This window comes from Pan paniscus, chromosome 5 (assembly GCF_029289425.2).
Source record: "Pan paniscus chromosome 5, NHGRI_mPanPan1-v2.0_pri, whole genome shotgun sequence".
NCBI lineage: Eukaryota > Metazoa > Chordata > Mammalia > Primates > Hominidae > Pan > Pan paniscus.
In genome coordinates this window covers 47,587,990-47,607,272 of record NC_073254.2, presented here as the reverse complement: position 1 = coordinate 47,607,272, position 19,283 = coordinate 47,587,990, and the positions used below count along the sequence as shown (strand labels likewise).

Sequence of the window (19,283 nt, the reverse complement as noted above, 5' to 3'; positions counted from 1 at the left end):
CTGTGGAGGTAAAAAACAGTAATCCCAGGTTGCTGGCCCCCTTCCTTTAAGTCCCAGGAGAGAAAAATAACGGTGAGAGGCTGAATCTCAGGCTGATAAAGAATAGAGTTGATCTGAGCTTCCTTTAGCAATGGAGCCATGCAATGCTCTTTCCCCACTCACCCCAGGGCTGAGGTTGAAACAGGGGTTCAGGCCTGAGACTCTCTTCCTAGAGAAGCCTCAGTGTCACAATGTACAGAAAGGACTTACGTCCTCCTGTAACTCCCCCAACAAGGAAATCAAAGCAGGAATATTGCCTGTTTATGCAGATCCTTGTTGAACTGAAATGAAAGGAGGAAAGAGAATGTATTCAGCTACTGAAACCACCTCAGACAATTAGAGAAACGTTTCCATCACACTTCCATTGCCCATCACTCAATGGACGCTCTGCAGGAGCCTGAGTAACTGGGACCTCATGCATCTGGCTGCATTAAGATGCCAGGCTGGGATTCCTCTCTCCTTAGAAGCTGTCTTTGTTTCCTGACTATGTGATTTCAGCAAGCTCTCTGGCATAGCTTTTTTGTCTCAGCCCCTCATCATGGAAGAAGGGTGAGCAAGTCAGGAGAAAGGTGGGTATCGGTCACCTCACAGGATTTCTCACCTTTCTTGTTCCTTCTGTGCGTGAAGATGCCCACTCCACAGATTATGAGCCCCAGCATGAAGCCCCTGGCTCCTGTCAGCATCTTGCTCTGCACAGAATCAGACTGTGCCTCTAGGAAGAACAGGCTCAGGTTCAGAGTCACCTCAAGCAGCTGCACCCCTGCTCATGTCCTGTCTGAGATCCTGCAGCCTGATGCAGAATATCGGCACGAAGAGAGTGAGGGGAATACATCTTGCATGACAGGAAATTGAGAAACAGTCACTCTCTCAATTCTGGAACAGAGGGTGTGACCTCAACAACAGACAAATTCAGATTCAATTAGTTGCCTCTCAAAATAACTTAGAATAAGCTAAAAGGCTGAAGGAAGACAACAGTTCCCATGTGTAAGGTCAGTTCAGGAAGGTGTCTGCATCCCTAGATTCTTGGACAAGGAGAGGAACTATGAATCCTTAGGACCTCCTAGGCCGGGGGCAGGCAAGTCTCCATTGTCCCCAGATTAAAACTACACTCAGGGTCTTGTATAGAAGAAAAATGGGGTCGGACATGGTCCCAGGGTATAGACACATAAAACCAGATGAGTGGACCCCAGAGCCAGAGAGTCCCCTGCTCTTCAGAGGTGGAGTCTAGAGGGTCATTAGACCCTCACTGCACTCCATGATGACAGGACTGTCCAGGCTGGGGTACTCCACTTGGCAGGTGTAGATGTTTCCCTGCTAGGGGGTCATTTCCAGCATCACCAGGATCTGGAAGGTCCAGTCTCCATTACGGATCAGGTTGGTGGACATGACCCCAGCTGTTTCCTCCTGTCCATTCAGGAAGCATTGGACTCAAATGCTGCCTGGGTAGAAATCTGTCACGTGGTAGACAAACAGGTCGTGGTGCTGCAGGGGCTCCTTCTTGGAGGGGGGATGTTCACCCTAGGCTGGACTAGGAGTGGGGAAGTGGAAAAGTGGAATAGCATTTGAGATTATTATTTCTTAGACGTGCTCATTATGGAATTGATTTCTAGATGTTGAAAATAGGAATGATGGCCAGGCGCAGTGGCTTACACCTGTAATCCCAGCACTTTGGGAGGCTGAGGCAGGTGGTTCGAGACCAGCCTGACTAACATGGAGAAACCCCGTCTCTACTAAAAATACAAAATTAGCTGGGTGTGGTGGTGCATGCCTGTAATCCCAGCTACTCAGGAGGCTGAGGCAGGAGAATCGCTTGAACCCCGGAGGCAGAGGTTGCATGAGCTAAGATCGCACCATTGCATTCCAGCCTGGACAACAAGAGTGAAACTCCGTCTCGGAAAAAAAAAAAAAAAGTAGGAATGATGTGATTAGGTCAGCGGATAAGGGGAGTACTGAAACTATAGAAATAGTATTGAGAAGAATAGGAGGCACACAAACTTACCAGTTCGTAGCACATTTAAAACAAATCTTATCTATCAGCCACTGATTAACAGCCTTTGGACAAAGAATATTTAATCAGCAGCGACACTACCTTATCTTTTGAGTGCTCTATCCTGATGCAAAAGATGAAAAATTTGCTCAAATAATTTCTTGAAATTAATATATATATAAATGACATTCTCATGGTCTATTAGTCCAATAACTATATTTCATAAATATATCAAGAAAATAAAGTGAGCTTGACATGACTTATTCTGCAAGTAACCTATGGATTTTTTGGCCTCGCCTACAAACACTCAAAATCGTCCTATTTACATAATATCCTGAGCCCCTACATGCTTAAATAGTAGAAATCCCATCCTTTTCCCTAAGTTCCTCCTCTGCACTGTGTTGTCACATCCATTGAGGTTCTCAGATAACCAGGTGTTGGCTGTGCCTTGGCACCTCTCTATTTTTGCCCCCTCTCTTTCTGCCGCTTACAGATCAATTTCCACGCTACCACCTGCAGCTTTTCCTTTGGACCTCAGCCACTAGTACCCTTTTCCTCCAGAGAAGGCAGAAAAGGGCCAACTGCCCCTAGAGAACAGCCCAATTACAGGAATGTTCCAAATCAGAGCTTCTAGTTCCTTATTTACTGTTCTTGAGAACACAAATACACTGACATGGGCCTGGACCAGGTAAATAAACAGTCTTGAACTAACCCACAACCCTTACTCCCTATGGTATTTTTGCCTTGTGTCCAGGATTATTCACATTCACAGCCTCTTCCCTCGATGTGATTTTATTTCAGAGGCACTTGGCTCTCGTTCTACTTCAACCACCTCCGTAAACTCAACATCCATCAGACTGGTCAACCCATGTCTCAATCCCAACTGTGGATTAAGTGGAACTTCTTTCCCGTAGGTGTCCTGGGAAGCACGAAAGTCATGGGATATATGGGTGTCTGTTTTAAGGTCCCAGAACATTCCATGAGAAGCACTTTGCTCCATCTTCTTTGACGGGAGCTGGTCAGCCTGGAGCACATCAGAGACCTCCAGGGGGCGCTGCAGCTAAGGCTTGATACCCAGTGGCCTCATTTCTGACCCAGTTCAAATATATTTCACCAAGGCAAGGATTCCTGTTTGTTCTAGTTGCCTTTGCTCAGTTACTTCTAGATTTGGGTGGGCATCCACACTGGAATGGCCAGAACTTCTATCCTCCTCCTTCCTCCGTCTCCCCTACCCCTGTGTTTTTCTCTATTCTAATTCATGCCCTTATTATGATTTCCCTGGACAATAATAGCAGTTTCTTATCTCATCTCCCTGCCTCTGGTTCGTGCTCTCTCCAACTGACTTCACAGTCTTCCGAAAACAGATTTCTAGTCTTGTCATTTTAAGATTTCTGAAGATTTTCAAAAATCTTCAGTGTTCTGACACTTATCTGGTTACATGGGAATCACTTGGGAGCTGATTAAAAACACAGATCTCCAGACCTCCCCACCCAGGGAATCTGAATCTCTAGGCAGTGAGTCTGGGGGAATCTTTGCTTCACAGAGGATCTCAAGGAGAGTCTTCTGAGCAGTGAGGTTGGGGACCTGCTGGCCTAGAGGAGAAATCCACACTCCTTAGTCTGGCATCAGGGGGCGGGTCTCTGCAATCTGGAAGCTGATTACCATGAAAGAAAATGCTGCCATGTCGCTGATTTGGGCCTCTATGAAGTCTTAGTGACAGATTTTGCAAACTGTATTACTTTTATTTGGACACCTCTCTCAACCAATTACGCCAGCAACTTTCCTAAACCCATGTCACTCTCCTCATCCTTACTTAATGTGTGCATCTTCTCCCTCTTATCAGATGACCTTCCCTTCAGTTTCCCAGGAACAGAGGGATCAATGGTGTGACCTTCTGAGCCTCCTCCTCCTCCCCCTTCATTCTTTCCTCTTTCTCTAGGACAAAGGTCCTTGTTTAGTGAGAGGCTCACTAGTGCTTTTTGGTCTCGTTCACAGGATTTCTCTCTTGGCCAAATTAATACACGAGTTATTAAGAGATTATTTTTAGGCAGCTAAAAAGGGTAAAAGTTCTTGGTGGAATTTTCCTTTAATAAAAAGCAGCCCCAAACCATTTTTTCTCTAACAGAAAGCAGCCTGAAAACTCAGGCATAGATATGCAAACTAAAGCTTTTATGTAAATGCTGGCAGCTGTTCCTGGAAGCCAGATAATTCAATATGGCTGTTCTCACCCTCTTTTCCTTCTACGTTCACAGGTGTCAAGGCAGCCTCCAGGTTAAAGCACGGGTACAGGTATCATGGCCTCCACCAGGTGGAGGCCGCATTTGTATAATAAAATACTAGGGTGGGAGGGCCAGTCTTTTTGCAGGTTATGTAAATGACACACCTGGTCAAACCAATCCCCTGAGCCCTACGTAAATCAATCACTGCCTCCTCAAGCCTCTGTACAAAACCAATTGCTTTCCACCAGAAACAGGAGACCCTCCCTTGGGCGACCTGCCTTATCAGCATTAGGAAGCTTTTCCTCTCACTCCTCTTTTCTATTAAACTTTCCGCTCCTAAACCCACTCCTTGTGTGTGTCCGTGCTGTGAATTCTTTTTCGGCTATGGTAAAGAACCAGGGTATATACCCTAGACAGTGGAGCTGTTTCATTTTGGGAGCTCATCCGGGATCCAAATCAGAATGGAAGATAGAAACATCGGAGTGGTGAGTATAGAGCAAACGTCAAATCTGTTCTTTAATCTCAAGGATCTCTTCATACCAGTTTCCTTTCATGGAGAACTTCACCATCGCATGAGGCTGGGAAAAGTCTTGGGGCAACTGAAAATTTCTGGCCAGGGCACACCCTGGTGTTATTCAAAGGCTTCTGGACTGAACCCAGCCTCCGACAGCCTGTCCAGGTGTTGGTAATGGATCTCCAGCTATCCCGTTGCAAAATTTTCCTTTCCTTTGTATCCGTGGTCACTATGTCTCCTGTCCTCTCTCTCTCTGTGTGCAATTTGCGGGAAGTTTTACAGTTCAGGGAAACACTCCTGTTAGGGAAGATGGGCAAATGCCACAGGCAGTAACTGTTACTCTCTATCCTCTCTGGCGAGCACATGGTAGTGCTAAGCCAACAGCACCACCTAGTGGAAATAGAAATCCTCTTCATCAGGCACCTTGCGGTTTTTTACCGTAACACTGCAGCTTCCAAATTCTTTCGTGCCGCTAGAAAAGCCTCTTCTGTGAACGAGAAAGCACTGTCTTCAACAGTTAGGAGTAAAATGTCCTCTGTAGTGAAATTTTAGTTCTGATACTGTCTCATCAGCAGGAAAAACAGCCATTAGGTTCCTACGTTCATTTCTGTCTCCAATTAGGATAGTACTTAATTAGCAAGGGGATTTTAGGTTCGGAAGTTAACCAGAGCCATTTTGCTAAGGGTAAATGTTTTAGCATGGGCCGTAATGGCAGGCAATCTAGCACACTGCCTCCGTTAAAGGAGCCTACCCAAAGATGACATAGTCTCTCTGGAGATCCATTTTTCTGGGAGCCAGGCAGATCACACAAATTTAGGACGTCAAAGGGGATCACATAAGGTGGATAAACGAAGGTTGTGTGGGTAAAGTATGGTTAATCCCATCACTTAGTTTATCCAGTTCCACGGCTTGGAGGACCACGCCTACAACCATGGGTGGTACATTTAACACGTTGCCAGGACCCAGGAACCAAGGAGAGAAAACAGTAGGGAGGACACTTCCACTGTCTTCTCCTCCACCCTGGGTCACAATGAAAGAATGGGGACGAAAGGATACGTTTATTCTCACTTCTTTTTCTAGATGGGTGACAGACCAGCTTCAGCTTGCACCCCTCTGGAGTGCACTCTGAAACACTGGAACTCCTTTAACCTCAGGACTTTGAAGAGAAAAGTGACTCATTTTCTTTTGCACAAGGGCATGGCTTTTTTACTAAACCTTTGCAAGCATTGTAAGATCAGCCCAGCTTTTTAAATAGTCATATCAGGTAGGCCTATAGAAAATAATCCCCCAGAATTAGAAAGGCAGTTTCCAAGGGAACCATCTGAGAATTCCCCTTATTTAGGGTTGCCAATATGGGGGAAGTAAAGAGAAATCAGACTGTTGCTGTGTCTATGTAGAAAAAGGAAGACATAAGAAACTCCATTTTGATCTGTACTAAGAAAAATTCTTCTGCCTTGACATGCTGTTAATCTGTAACCCTAGCCCCAACCCTGTGCTCGCAGAAAACCTGTGCTGTATTGACTCAAGGTTTAATGGATTTAGGGCTGTGCAGGGTGTGCTTTGTTAAAAATGTGTTTGTAGGCAGTATGCTTGGTGAAAGTCATCGCCATTCTCCAGTCTTGAGTACCCAGGGACACAATGCACTGTGGAAGGCCGCAGGGACCTCTGCCCAAGAAAGCCTGGGTATTGTCCAAGGGTTCCCCCCACTGAGAGAGACAGCCTGAGACATGGCCTTGTGGGAAGGGACCTGACCTGACCTGACTGTCCCCAAGGCTGACACCCATAAAGGGTCTGTGCTGAGGAGGATTAGTGAAAGAGGAAGGCCTCTTTGCAGTTGAGATAAGAGGAAGGCATCTGGCTCCTGCTCATCCCTGGGAATGGAATGTCTCGGTGTAAAACCCGATCATACATTCTATTTACTGAGATAGGAGAAAGCCGTCTTATGGCTGGAGGTGAGACATGCTGGTGGCAATACTGCTCTTTACTGCACTGAGATGTTTGTGTAAAGTCAAACATAAATCTGGCCTATGTGCACATCCAGGCACAGCACCTTTCCTTAAACTTATTTATGACACAGAGTCCTTTGCTCACATGTTTTCCTGCTGACCCTCTCCCCACCATTACCCTATAGTCCTGCCACATCCCCCTCACCGAGATGATAGAGATAGTGATCAATAAATACAGAAGGAACTCAGAGACCAGAGCCGGCACAGGTCCTCTGTATGCTGAGCACCGGTCCCCTGGGCACACTGTTCTTTCTCTATACTTTGTCTCTGTGTCTTATTTCTTTTCTCAGTCTCTCGTCCCACCTGATGAGAAATACCCACAGGTGTGGAGGGGCTGGCCCCCTTCAACCTCAAGCTCCCTTTTCATTACAGGACCTTAGGCAAACAAAGGAAGACTTATGCTAATTTTCTGACAACCCCAATAGGTATATAGAAGCTTTCCAGAATTTAACTCAGGTGTTTCACCTCGCATGGAAGGATGTTATGCTGCTCCTAAACAAATCTCTAACCGCAGTTGAAAAGCAGGCAGCTCTGCAGGCAGCAGATAATTTTGGAGATGAGCAACATGTCTCCTATAATACACCAAAAGGGAAGAAAAGAGATAGGGAAAGTGAAAAAAATAGCAGAAACACCATTCCCAGTAGGAAGGGAAGCAGTTCCTCTCGACAACCCCAATTGGGACCCCAATAGCTCTGCAAATGAATAGAAATGGAAGCATTTAAAAAATATGCATATTAGAGGGTCTATGAAGAACTAAGGCCTGACCTCTTAATTCCTCTCAACTGTCTATGATAGACCAAAAGCCAGATGGGAATCCTGCAGCTTTTATGGAAAGGCTGAGAGAGGCACAAATAGAGCACACTTCCTTAGCCCCTAATTCAGTCAAGGGATGGCTCATTCTAAAGGACAAGTTTATTACACAGGCAGCTCTTGATATTAGAAGAAAAGTGTAGAAGCAAGCTATAGGACCAGATAGCACCTTGGAGAACCTCCTGAGGGTGGCCACTTATAATAGGGACCAGGAGGAGGCCCCCCAGAAAGAGAGAAAGCTCAGGAGAAAGACAGAGGCTCTAGTAGCAGCTTTGCAGGCTTGCAAAGTCCAAGATTTCTGAGGTGCATCCGCTAGTTGCTATCAGTGTGGCAAGCCAGGGCATTTTAAAAAGGAGTGCCCAAACAGCAAGAGGAAGCCACCTCAACCCTATCCAGCCTGTGGTGGAGACCACTGGAAATCAAACTACCCCCGGAGACGGAGGTCACTGGAGTCAGAACCAGTCTCACAGATGGTCCAGCAGGACTGATGGGTCCCGGGGCTCAAACCCCAGCTCCAGTGGCTCAAACTGCCATTACAGCACCGGAGCCGCCAGGTGATTCTGGAAATTGAAGGAAGGAAAGTAGGCCTCCTTCTAAACACTCGAGCCAGTCTCTCTCTCTTTTCTCCTCTTTAATCCAGGCCTCTCTTCTTCCCATAGCGTGAGTGTAAGGGATGTCTCAGGAAAAACTCTATTCCAATATTTTTCTCAACCTCCTAATTGCAGTTAGGAGGACCTATTGTTTACACATGCTTCCAAGCCATTGCCACTGTGGCTCTACTAGTCAAAAAAGCCTCCAAATTAACTCTAGGAAATAATTTAACTGTTTACACCCCACATAATGTAGCAGGATTACTGTCCTCTAGGGGAGCCTTTAGCTAACAAACAGCAGGTAAAGCAAGAAATACATAAGGCAGGACAAGCAATAGTCACTCTAATGTCTCTCCCCAGACACAAGCACTCAATTAGCTGAACTAATAGTTCTTGCAAGAGCACTTAAATTAAGCAGGGGAAAGATAGCTAACATTTCCACTGACTCCAAGTATGCTTTCTTAGTTCTCCATTCTCATGCTGCTATTTAAAAGGAAAGACATTCTTTTACCACTAAATCATCTCCTATAAAATATCACCAGGAAATTAACAGGTTATTATCCTCAGTTTTCCTTTCACGAAAAATAGCAGTAATGCATTATAGGGAACATCAAAGGGGAACAGATGAAGTAGCCAAAGGAAATAGGTTAGCTGAGCAGGGAGCTAAGCAGGCGGCAGGGAAGCCTCAAGGCATTAACACACTTCAAGCCCTTTTAATCTCGGAAGCCTCCATAAAAGAAATTAAACCTCAGTATTCCCCTGCAGAAATAAAATAAGCCACTTCTCAAGGGTATTCCAGCCCTGAGGATGACAAACTCCATTTACCGGCCTCCAGTCAATGGAAAGTCCTTAAAATCCTTCACCAAGCTTTTTCACGTAGGAAAGGATAAAACTTATCATCAACGTGCTCAGAGATTGTTTTCAGGCAGAAAACCTCTAAGTTGTTTAAAAATGTAACCTCTCTAGCTCACTTCCAACAGAAATTGACACAACTGGCAAAAGGCCAACCCCAGGAAATTGGACCACCTTTACTTGGCCAGAAAATTTGGTATTGGTGAAAACTCATCTCTCTCTCCTTCCCTAAGCCAAGCTGGGAAGGGCCCTACACAGTTCTTCTTTCAACGCCCCCAGCAGTAAAAGTTACAAGTATCAACTTCTGAATATATCACACTCAAGTCAAAGCCTGAAAAGCTGAGGGAGCAACCTTTGACAGCCCAGAGGAACATCCTGAATATCAATGTGGAGATATAGAAGATCTTAAGCTGAAAATCATAAAAGGTAAGTAAATGAGTGAGGGCTACTCGCCTTAGCGCCATTCCTACCTCACCAGGTACTCTTTATCATTTCTACCTTTCCTCTCAAAATTCACTGCTCAGCATTAGAACTTATTTTTAATGCATATTTGCAGAGAGATTTTAATTATATATGGGACTGCATTTGTTACTTTGTAAATCCCCAAAGGGAAACATTATATCTTGGCAAGTAAAGTTTTAAATGGAAATTATTTACTATGTCACTTCTGTGGGAATTGTTATAGTCATGCTGTTATTTGCAATAGAACTGTATACTGTGGCACCCACAATGTGGAATTCTGGTTGTAAAATTCTAATTCCTGTAATATTTTGCCTAATTATCATCTTTATGACAGAATTAATAATTGCAGGAAGAATTTGGTCAAGTTTGTTTTGCTTATAGCAGGAGTAATAGTTACAGACAAGAAGTAAGCATGAAAATTTTACTATCACTAAGTTTGATAGGACTTTTTTATTGAAGATTGGTAAATGGTGCACTCTAAGCTATCGAAAGAAGGTTACAAATAAAGGGATTTTATATAAGAAAGGATCTTGTATAGCAAATTCTTGTCCTAAAAGGAAATGGCTGGTTGTTTAAGACAAGTCAGAAAGTTGAGTACATTGTAAGAGGGTCTGTGAAAGTCATGAAAGAATTTAATAATTAAGAAATTTAATAATTAAAGGAAAGGAATTGCCAAGATTAACACCAAAGTTATTTTAGCCACCCAATAACGTTTTTCTCCCAATCATATCATCAGTTATAAAGAATGGCCTAAGCCAAAAATTATGCCCTAATAGCAAGTCAAGGGGGAAACATGTTTTTCTCAAAGGAAATGATGCTTTTATATTAACGTTTCTGGTAATGTACAGCGACATCTAGTGGAGACAAACCAGTATTACAATCCATTGGTGTAACAGGTATCAAACTCTACTGTCATAGTTACAGTCTATAGGTGGTAATCTTAATACTCATACGGTAACCCTATATTTTAAACCTTCTTGTAAAATTTATCTCTTTTTGCCTAGAAGCAATCAAACTTCAAATGGTGCTGCAAACAAAGCCACACATGGACATGCCATTCTTCCAAGAAGCCTTAGATCAACCTCAGGAGGAGCCCCAACTGCAGCCCCCCAACACGACGCCCCTTTTCAGCAGGAAGTAAATAATACAGGAGTTATTAAGAAATTATTTTTAGGCAGCTAGAAAGGGTAAAAATTCTCAGTGGAATTTTCCTTTAATAAAAAGCAGCCCCAAACCATTTCTTCTCTAACAGAAAGCAGCCTGAAAACTCAGGCATAGATATGCAAACTAGAAGCTTTTATATGTAAATGCTGGCAGCTGTACCTGGAAGTCAGGTACATCCAATATGGCGGTTCCCACTCTCTTTTCCTTGTCACCACGTTTACAGGTGTCATGGCAGCCTCCAGGTAAAACCACATGTACAGGTATCCTGTCCACCACCAGTTAGAGACCGTATTTGAATAATAAAAGACTAGGGTGGGAGAGTCAGTCTTTTCGTGGGCTATGTAAATGACACAACTGGTCAAACCAATTCCCTGAGCGCTGTGTAAATCAATCACCGCCTCCTCAACCTCTGTACAAAACCGACTGCATTCCACCACAAACCGCAGACCCTCTTTTGGGCAACCCACTTTCTGAGCATGAGGAAGGATTTTTTCTCTCTCTTCTTTTCTATTAAACTTTCCACTCCCAAACCCACTCCTCATGTGTGTCTGTGTTGTGAATTTTCTCGGCCATGACAAAGAACCAGGGTATATACCCCAGACAATGAAGCCGTTACAAAATCACAATGTCCAGTTCCCAGGATCCAGTCCTATGCTCCTCCTGATGGGTCCCCTCTCCCTGGGTGGTCTCATGTAGGCCAGGCCCCTCCCCCGCTGCAAACTCTTCTCTCACCTGCCCATCAGACCACCCATCTGGCCCCTCAAGCACCTCAAACCCGGCCATCTCCCTGCAGGTTTCTTCTCTGCGTGGCCTGCTGTGCCATCTCCACCTTCATCTCCACACCGCACCCCTGCACGATGTCCTGTGGCCTTGTTTCCCCTCACCCCACATGCAGTCAGCTGCCAGGCCTGATGAAGTCCCAGGGGTCTCTCTCCCTCCATCCTCCTCACTCCATGCTCAGCCCAATCTCCGTGCTCACCCTCCTGACAAGCTCCGGTTGGGCTCCTCCCATCAATCCCCAGCTCAAAGTCCCCTTCCCTCCTGGCACTAAGGTCCCTTAGGCCGGCCCGGCTGCCCCTACTCCCTGGGCCCGGCCCCCACGGCTGCCCCAGGAGCCCTGGTCCACAGCCCTCACCTCGGCGCTGCCGGATGAGTGGCTCCATCAGCTCGTACTTGTGTCTGCACACCTTGTCCACCTCGGCTCGCTTCCGTTCCATAAAGTCCTTCTGGCTATTGAAGTACTCGCCTATGGGCCGCCCCAGCTCCATCACTGCTAGGAACTCCCCCACTGCGCTGTCAAAATGCACGTATTCCTCCCGGTTGTAGATGAGCCCGTCCACAACGCGCTGAGTCCCATTGAACGCATAGCATTCCTGCCGTTCCTGGTAGACGGAATTCTCTGTGAAGAGCAGGGAGAGATGGGGGTGGTGCCACTCCCAACAACACCCCCCTCCTCAATATTAGCTATTTCCTCAAATCTTCCCACTCAGGACTGGATTTAAAAATGCGATTTTTCCTACTACCGAGTTCTGTGGTCCTAGGCAGGTCACAGACTCCAGGCATCAGTTTTCTCACCACGCAGCGAGAGGATTTACTGAAAAGAATGAGACTCACTGCTCAGGATGGCTGAGTGATCATTAGGGAGGGGCGCACGCTGAAGGGAAAGCAGCCCCTTCTGCTGGCGGCTGGAGGAGGAGGGGGAGACATTTCACGTGGAGTCTCAGGGAGGAGCAGAATCTCATCAGGGGGAGGGTCCCTCAGGCAGAGAAACAGTAGGGATGGGAGGAGTTGGGGACCTGGAGGGCAGAGCTGCTCCCCTTATCCAACTCCCTGCCTGACATTTCCATCCTGATGTCAGTCCTGGCTCAAATGCCACCTCCTCCAGGAAGCCCTCCATTCCTTCTTTCCCTTTCTACAGCTAGGTTCTCTCTCTTCTCTGCCAGTTTCTTGAGAATACCTCAAGTTGCTCTTGCTGTTCTGCATGCTGGACATCTCTGCATGCTGGAAATGCAGAAATGCATTTCCATGCATTCCTCCCTCCCTCCCTCCCTCCCTCCCTCCCTCCCTCCCTTCCTTCCTTCCTTCCTTCCTTCCTTCCTTCCTTCCTTCCTTCTTTCTTCTTTCAATGGAGTATCCTTCCCTCCCTCCCTTCCTTCCTTCCTTTCTTTCTACAGAGTATCACTCTGTCGCCCAGGCTGGAGTCCAGTGGTGCAATCTCAGCTCACTGCAACCTCCGCCTCCCGGGTTCAAGCAGTTTTCCTGCCTCAGCCTCCTGAGTAGCTGGGATTACAGGTGTGCGCCACCACGCCCAGATAATTTTTGTATGTTTCGTGGAGACGGGGTTTCACCATGTTGGCCAGGCTGGTCTCGAACTCCTGACCTCGAGATCTGCCTTCCTCGGCCACCCAAAGTGCTGAGATTACAGGCGTGAGCCACCGCACTTGGCCAGAAATGCATTTCTTAAAACTTCTTGAAGTTTGCCATAAGAAAGACAATATAGCCTGAAAGTTAATTTTCACTTTTCAAACATGACTGTAGAAAGACTTGATCTCAAAACACCTGGAAAATATCTTAATCAATGAAAATCACCAGAACAACCAGAAAACTAAGTGACCAGACTCCTTTAGGTTTAGAGGCATTGATGGTGTCATTTTTACATAAAGAAATGTGGCAGCCTTTTCCACCTGCAGTTCTTCCTAGGGAGCACCATGGGCAGTGTCTGGCAGGTGCATGTGTATACAGAAGTAGCAATGACCCAGCACATGTCTGAGCCTCTTCAGACCTGATCTGTTCCTGGTCACAGTGGGGAAATTAAGGTGCTGTGATTTGCACACAGCAAATTAAGGTTTGTTTTGGACACCTGTTTCATGTTCTACAAATTAGCAACTCATGTTTATTAACCTCACCCCTCATAGAAGATGCACAGCTGGTGGCAGAGGACAGTAGAGAAGGGGTGGGGCTGGGCACAGCGGCACCATAGACTGGGCCTGTAGTTTCCAGTGTCATCTCTAAGGCAAGATCCCAGGACTTTAGATATCTTAACCTGCCTCTTCTCCTGGTGCCTTGGGCTCCAGCCCCCTAAACACCCAGGCCCATCGCCCCCAGCCCCTTTAGTCTGCCCCTCCCTATTCAAGTGCCCCACTCTGAGTGTGTATCCTCTCATTTTAATTTGTTAGTCTTTGTTCCTCTTCCTCATTCACCAATAAGAGAACATGTTTTAGTCAAGAGTAAGAATTTCAAAACTTTCTTTTGCAACATTTAACTTTTTAAATGGAATTTTACCTGCAAAGCAGATATAAGTGATGAGTATATGGTGGAATTTGAAACTTCAATTTTTTTTTTTTTTTTTGTATATGGAAAACTTTATCCTGTTTGCGGAATCTTTGACAATTGAGTTACCCAGAGCACAATTTGAAAACCAATGATCTGAGTGAATTCATCTCTCACTCAGAATAGGATATATTAAAATATAATTGCAGAAAGATATAATGGAGGCCATATGGGTAAGAAAAGGAACATGTCACAGGTAGGGATTCCAGTTCTTGCACTACGACTGATTACTAAGTTATCTTGGACAAGAAACAACCTTCTAACTCTCCATTTCTTGAAAGGCAAAATAGTAATAATACTATTTACCTTGCAAAACTGCTGTGAGAACCAAATGAGCTCACATATGTCAAATACATAGTATTGTATCTGTTACTGCTCAATCTATGTTAGTTCCCTTCCTCTTTTCACTGTGTGACCTGTTTGAATAGGAGCAAAATTCTAAATAAATGCATATGAAAGAGGAACTGGATCAGCTTATGAGCTACTGGAAAACCTCAAGAAGACTTTCCATGGGCACCAGATCTTAATGGTTGAAAAGTGTTTGTTGGCTGTTTGCTGACTGGATCTTCCCCCCTCTCTTTTGTGCTAGGGATTTTATTTGAGGAGTTAGATTAACAGAAGAGTGAGTACCCAAAGACTCAAATGCACAATGAGCTTCTGCAAGTGCCAAGCTGGTGTGACAGGAGGACTTGGGAGTGTGGCCCTAATGCTTGGGGTAGTGGGTGGGGTGAGGTAAGAAACTCAGCTGTAAAAAGCCCATTTTAAAGCTTGTCAGAGACAAAAGGGTGTTGCCTCCAGGAGTCTGGTTTTTTCACCTGCCGTGTCATCTCCTGCTCCCTAGGTGTTGTCTCAGCCAAGCTTTTCTCCACCCTCCCCTCTCTCACTTTAAGCCACAGCCTGGCTCCTTGTGCCTTTCCTCTTGTGCTCTGAGGATGGAGATGTGTGTGGAGTTGGAAGAGCAAGCAGGGAATTGTGGAATTGGCCCTGCCCACTCTACCCACTCCCCTATGGCTCCAGCTCTCCCTCCAGCAGGTTTTGATTGGACATTCATTCTACACAGGGAGCTCTGGTAACCCACCCTCGGTTCCTGTCACATGGCTCCACTGCCTCATCTCATTTCCCCTACCAACCTCAACCCAGTCTTTGCCCGTCCACCTGTTCACTGCCCACCATCATCACGCTCCTTCCTGTGCTTTCTGCTACCCCGCACCTTGAGGGTTTCCATGGCGTTTCCCAACACCACCCCTCATCCTACAAACAACTCTGCCTATGGACACTGTTGCTATGGACCTCCTGCTGGACACTGTTCAGTGTCACCAGCGCTGCTCCAGCCTCCTCTCTCCCCAACCTCACCCCTCTCCAGTTCCCAGGGCTGAGCCATTCTGCTGGTTAGTTCTCAGCACCCCTGTGACTACAAGTGCAGTTTCTCCACCCTTTCCCGGACAATGAACCTGAGGTAATAGGTGAGGGGCTTTGGGGCTTGAGGGGCTGTCCTCAGGAGATTCGAATACTGTTACCCTGGAAAATGAGGAGGTGACATGAGAACAGTACTTTCTAGGGGTGTCCTAGGTGGATGTGGAAGGGTCTCAGAGGAAGGGTGTATGCAGAAAGGTGGAAGTCAGTGGAAAACTAAGACACCTACTTTGCAGTCCTTCCTCTCAGGGTGTTGGTGTAAATTTGGATCAGAAAGGTAAGAACAGCCTGAGAGAAAAACAATGGGTCATAGAAGCCATAATATTACACCAGCCACAAGGAGACAGCAGGAGACAGAGGTTTTTCCCTTGGTTGCTGCCTTCTTGGCTGTCTGATAACCTACACTCAATCTCTTTCACGTACTCACACATCCTTATCTCATTCTTCTGGCAGGTTTCAACCCATCCTAATACTCCAACCAAGTTCTGGGGAGGCTGGGAGAAATACCTTCAACAAGAGTGCCTTTAGGGGCTCGAACCTGTCCCCCTCCCTCCCATCTTGCCTTCATTGTCCAAGGAGCATTGGCTCCTGCTCCACCCTGGAGAATGAGAGGCATTCTCTGTGAGCACTGAATCCTCAGTGATCCTTGTAGTCTGGACACACCAGCTAAGGGCTCTCTGCCTGAGTCCCCTCAAGGTTGGATGCAGATGTGAGCACACCCAGGAGTCTGCACTTGCCAACCTCTCTCTCTGAAACCTTGTCTGTCCAAGGTTATCCTGAACCTCTTGGCCCCATTTCCCCATAGACAAGCAACTTGACCCCTGAGCACCTCCCCTTATTTACTGTGTCCATGTTCCTGGAGAGAGAATAGACCTGGTGGATAGCAACCTATCCTATAGGAGGTGAGTTTGATTCTCCAGCTGTGATAGAAGGACACTAGGCAGGAGCCCCACATGCTGTCTCAGAGTCTGGTTCCATAAAGAGAAAGTCCCCTAGGAATTGTTCCCTGAACCAGACCCTCCAGGAATAGCAGCTCTGCTCTTATCTGGAGTGGCCCTGCTCTGGACCACAGATATGCACAGCACCATCAGTAATGCTGTCAGAGCCACTGTCCAGGGGCCCCCTGAAACCTGCAGGATCATCATGGAGTTGGAAAAGGTTGGCAGAATGAAGAGAGCTGCAGTCAGGAAAACAAGAACTGATTAAAGGGAGCTCCTGTCTGAAATATTAGAGACCATGAACCCAAGCAGTCTTCTGTGACCCTGGGATTGGACAGAGTCTGAGAGAAGAACCAATCGGCACTGAGCTTTGTATGAGTCATTGCTCACTGGGCAGAAAGTTAGTATTAAAGATCTGACAATATAGAGCCAGTGACGCTGTTAAGATGACAGATGGAGAACACTGACACTCATTTTAACCAGTCAGAGTCATGAGTTTTGGGGAGATGATGTGTTTTCTTTGCTCTGAAGGTGATCTCAGATATTCTGCTGGCCTGCCTACAGGGATTATCATTTCCCCAATTCTGCCACACCTCACACACTCACAGGACATGGCCTGGTGTGGAAGAAATGCTATCTCAGTGTGTAAAAGGTCATTCAGTGGCATGATTTAGAGAGATTAGAGTACCCATCCAAGAACTGAAAATGAGGCCTGGAGTCTGTTTTGCCTTTGTTCAAGGCCGTGCTTCAGATTAGTGCACATTCATATTTTCTTCCTCCCACATGTCTGTGAGTCCTGAGATGTGCAGGGGATACTGGCTCCTTCCATAGGACTGTCATCAGGGTCAGCAGGGCTCAGTCTAGGGGCCTGACACCTGGGAGCATGGACACACCACCTACACTACCATGGAAGTATGCAGCTTGAAGGACACTGCCTATCTTGGACTTCAGTTCTTTGTCTTCAATATGGGGATGATATGACCTGCCTTTACAGCAGAGCTCTTAAGGTCAAATTAGATCAACTGATCTGTAATTGCTTTGGAAAAATGAGACTAAAAATTATACAGTGAATGAGGAAGAAATGAAAAAATGTCATAAAAGACCCTACATTTTCCAAAACATCTGATTCTGTGGTGTTTATACTGAATAGTTTCATAAACTTTCAAAGAATATTACTCCTTAATTTAAAGACCTATAAATGTGATCCTGTACGACCTCCTAATCTAATAAAGAAAATGTAAAAGTGGCATCATTTGTTTATATAAATGTTAAAATGTAAATAGAAGACTAGCATGTAAAATTCAAGAGAAGAAAATAATTATGCAGTAGAAGGAGCCAGTATAGGATTGCGGGGAAAAAGCTCACGTTCCCTGCCATAGTCACCAAGACAGCATGGTACTGGTATAAAAATAGGCACATAGACAAAGGGAACAGAATAGAGAACCCAGGGATAAACCCAAATACTTACAGCCAACTGATCTTCGACAAAGCGAACAAAAACATATGGTGGGGAAAGACACCCTTTTCAACAAATGGTGCTGGGATAATTGGCTATCCACATGTAGGAGAACGAAACCGGGTCCTCATCTCTCACCTTATACAAAAATCAACTCAAGATGGATTAAGGACTTAAACCTGAGACCTGAGACTATAAAAGCTCTAGAAGATCACATCGGAAAAACCCTTCTAGACATTGGCTTAGGCAGGGATTTCATGGCCAAGAACCCAAAAGCAAATTCAATAAAAACAAGGATAAATAGTTGAGACTTAATTAAACTAAAGAGCTTTTGCACAGCAAGAGGAACCATCAGCAGAATAAACAGACAACCCACAGAGTAGTCACAATCTATACATCTGACAAAGGACTAATATCCAGAATCTACAATGAACACAGGCAAATCAGTAAGAAAAAACAAACAACCCCATCAAAAATTGGGCTAAGGACTTGCATAGACAATTCTCAAAAGAAGATATACAAATGGCCAAGAAACATAAGAAAATGCTCAACATCACTAATGATCAGGGAAATGCAAATCAAAACCACAATGTGATACCACCTTACTCCTGCAAGAATGGCCATGATAAAAAAATAAAAAAACAGTAGATATTGGTGTGGATGTGGTGATCAGGGAACTCTTCTACCCTGCTGGTGGGAATGTAAACTAGTACAGCCACTGTGGAAAACAGTGAGGAGATTCCTTAAAGAACTAAAAGTGGAACTATAATTTGATCCAACAATCCCACTACTGGGTATCTACCCAGAGGAAAATAAGTCATTATATGAAAAAGATATTTGCACATACGTGTTTATAGCAGCACAATTCACAATCACAAATCATGGAACCAACCCAAATGCCCATCAATCAACGAGTGGGTAAAGAAACTGTGATATATATATGATGGAATACTACTCAGCCATAAAAAGGAATGAGTTAATGGCATTTGCAGCGACCTAGATGAGATTGGAGACCATTATTCTAAGTGATCTAACTCAGGAATGGAAAACTAAACATATATTCTCACTGATATGTGGGAGCTAAGCTAAGAGGATGAAAAGGCATAAGAATGATACAATGGACTTTGGGGACCTGAGAGGAAAGGTGGGAGGGGGCAAGGGATACTTCTCAGGTGATAGGTGCACCAAAATCTCACAAATCATCACTAAAGAACTTACTCATGTAACCAAATACTACCTGTACCACTATAACCTACGGGGGAAAAAACAACATAACCATGAACCAACTAATAAAAAACAACCTTGCCTTCAGTCTGCATCCTACCCTAGAGACACTCTCTCTGTGTCCTCACACTTGGAGCTAAGCTTCTGACTTTTGTCTCCAGCCCCTGAGGATCCTCTCATCACGGCCATCAGAAACCTCTGTAGAAGGTCAAATCCAGTGGGTTCTTGTCAGTGCCTCTGACTTGAGTTACTGATAATAGTTGCACCATAATCCACTTC

At 45.4% G+C, this 19,283-nt stretch overlaps 1 protein-coding gene across 1 annotated transcript in view; it reads right to left on the bottom strand.

Moving 5' to 3' along the window:
• Window positions 1–16,531, bottom strand: part of LOC100994561 (HLA class II histocompatibility antigen, DP beta 1 chain-like) — a 28,414-nt gene extending 11,883 nt beyond the window's left edge. Inside the window, exons 1-2 of the mRNA XM_055113460.1 lie at window positions 16,435–16,531; window positions 11,779–12,045 (exon numbers count right to left, since the gene is read on the bottom strand). Coding sequence (XP_054969435.1) covers window positions 11,779–12,045; window positions 16,435–16,531 — 364 coding nt within the window. The remainder of the gene's footprint in view (window positions 1–11,778; window positions 12,046–16,434) is intronic.
• Between the last annotated feature and the right edge of the window lie 2,752 nt (window positions 16,532–19,283).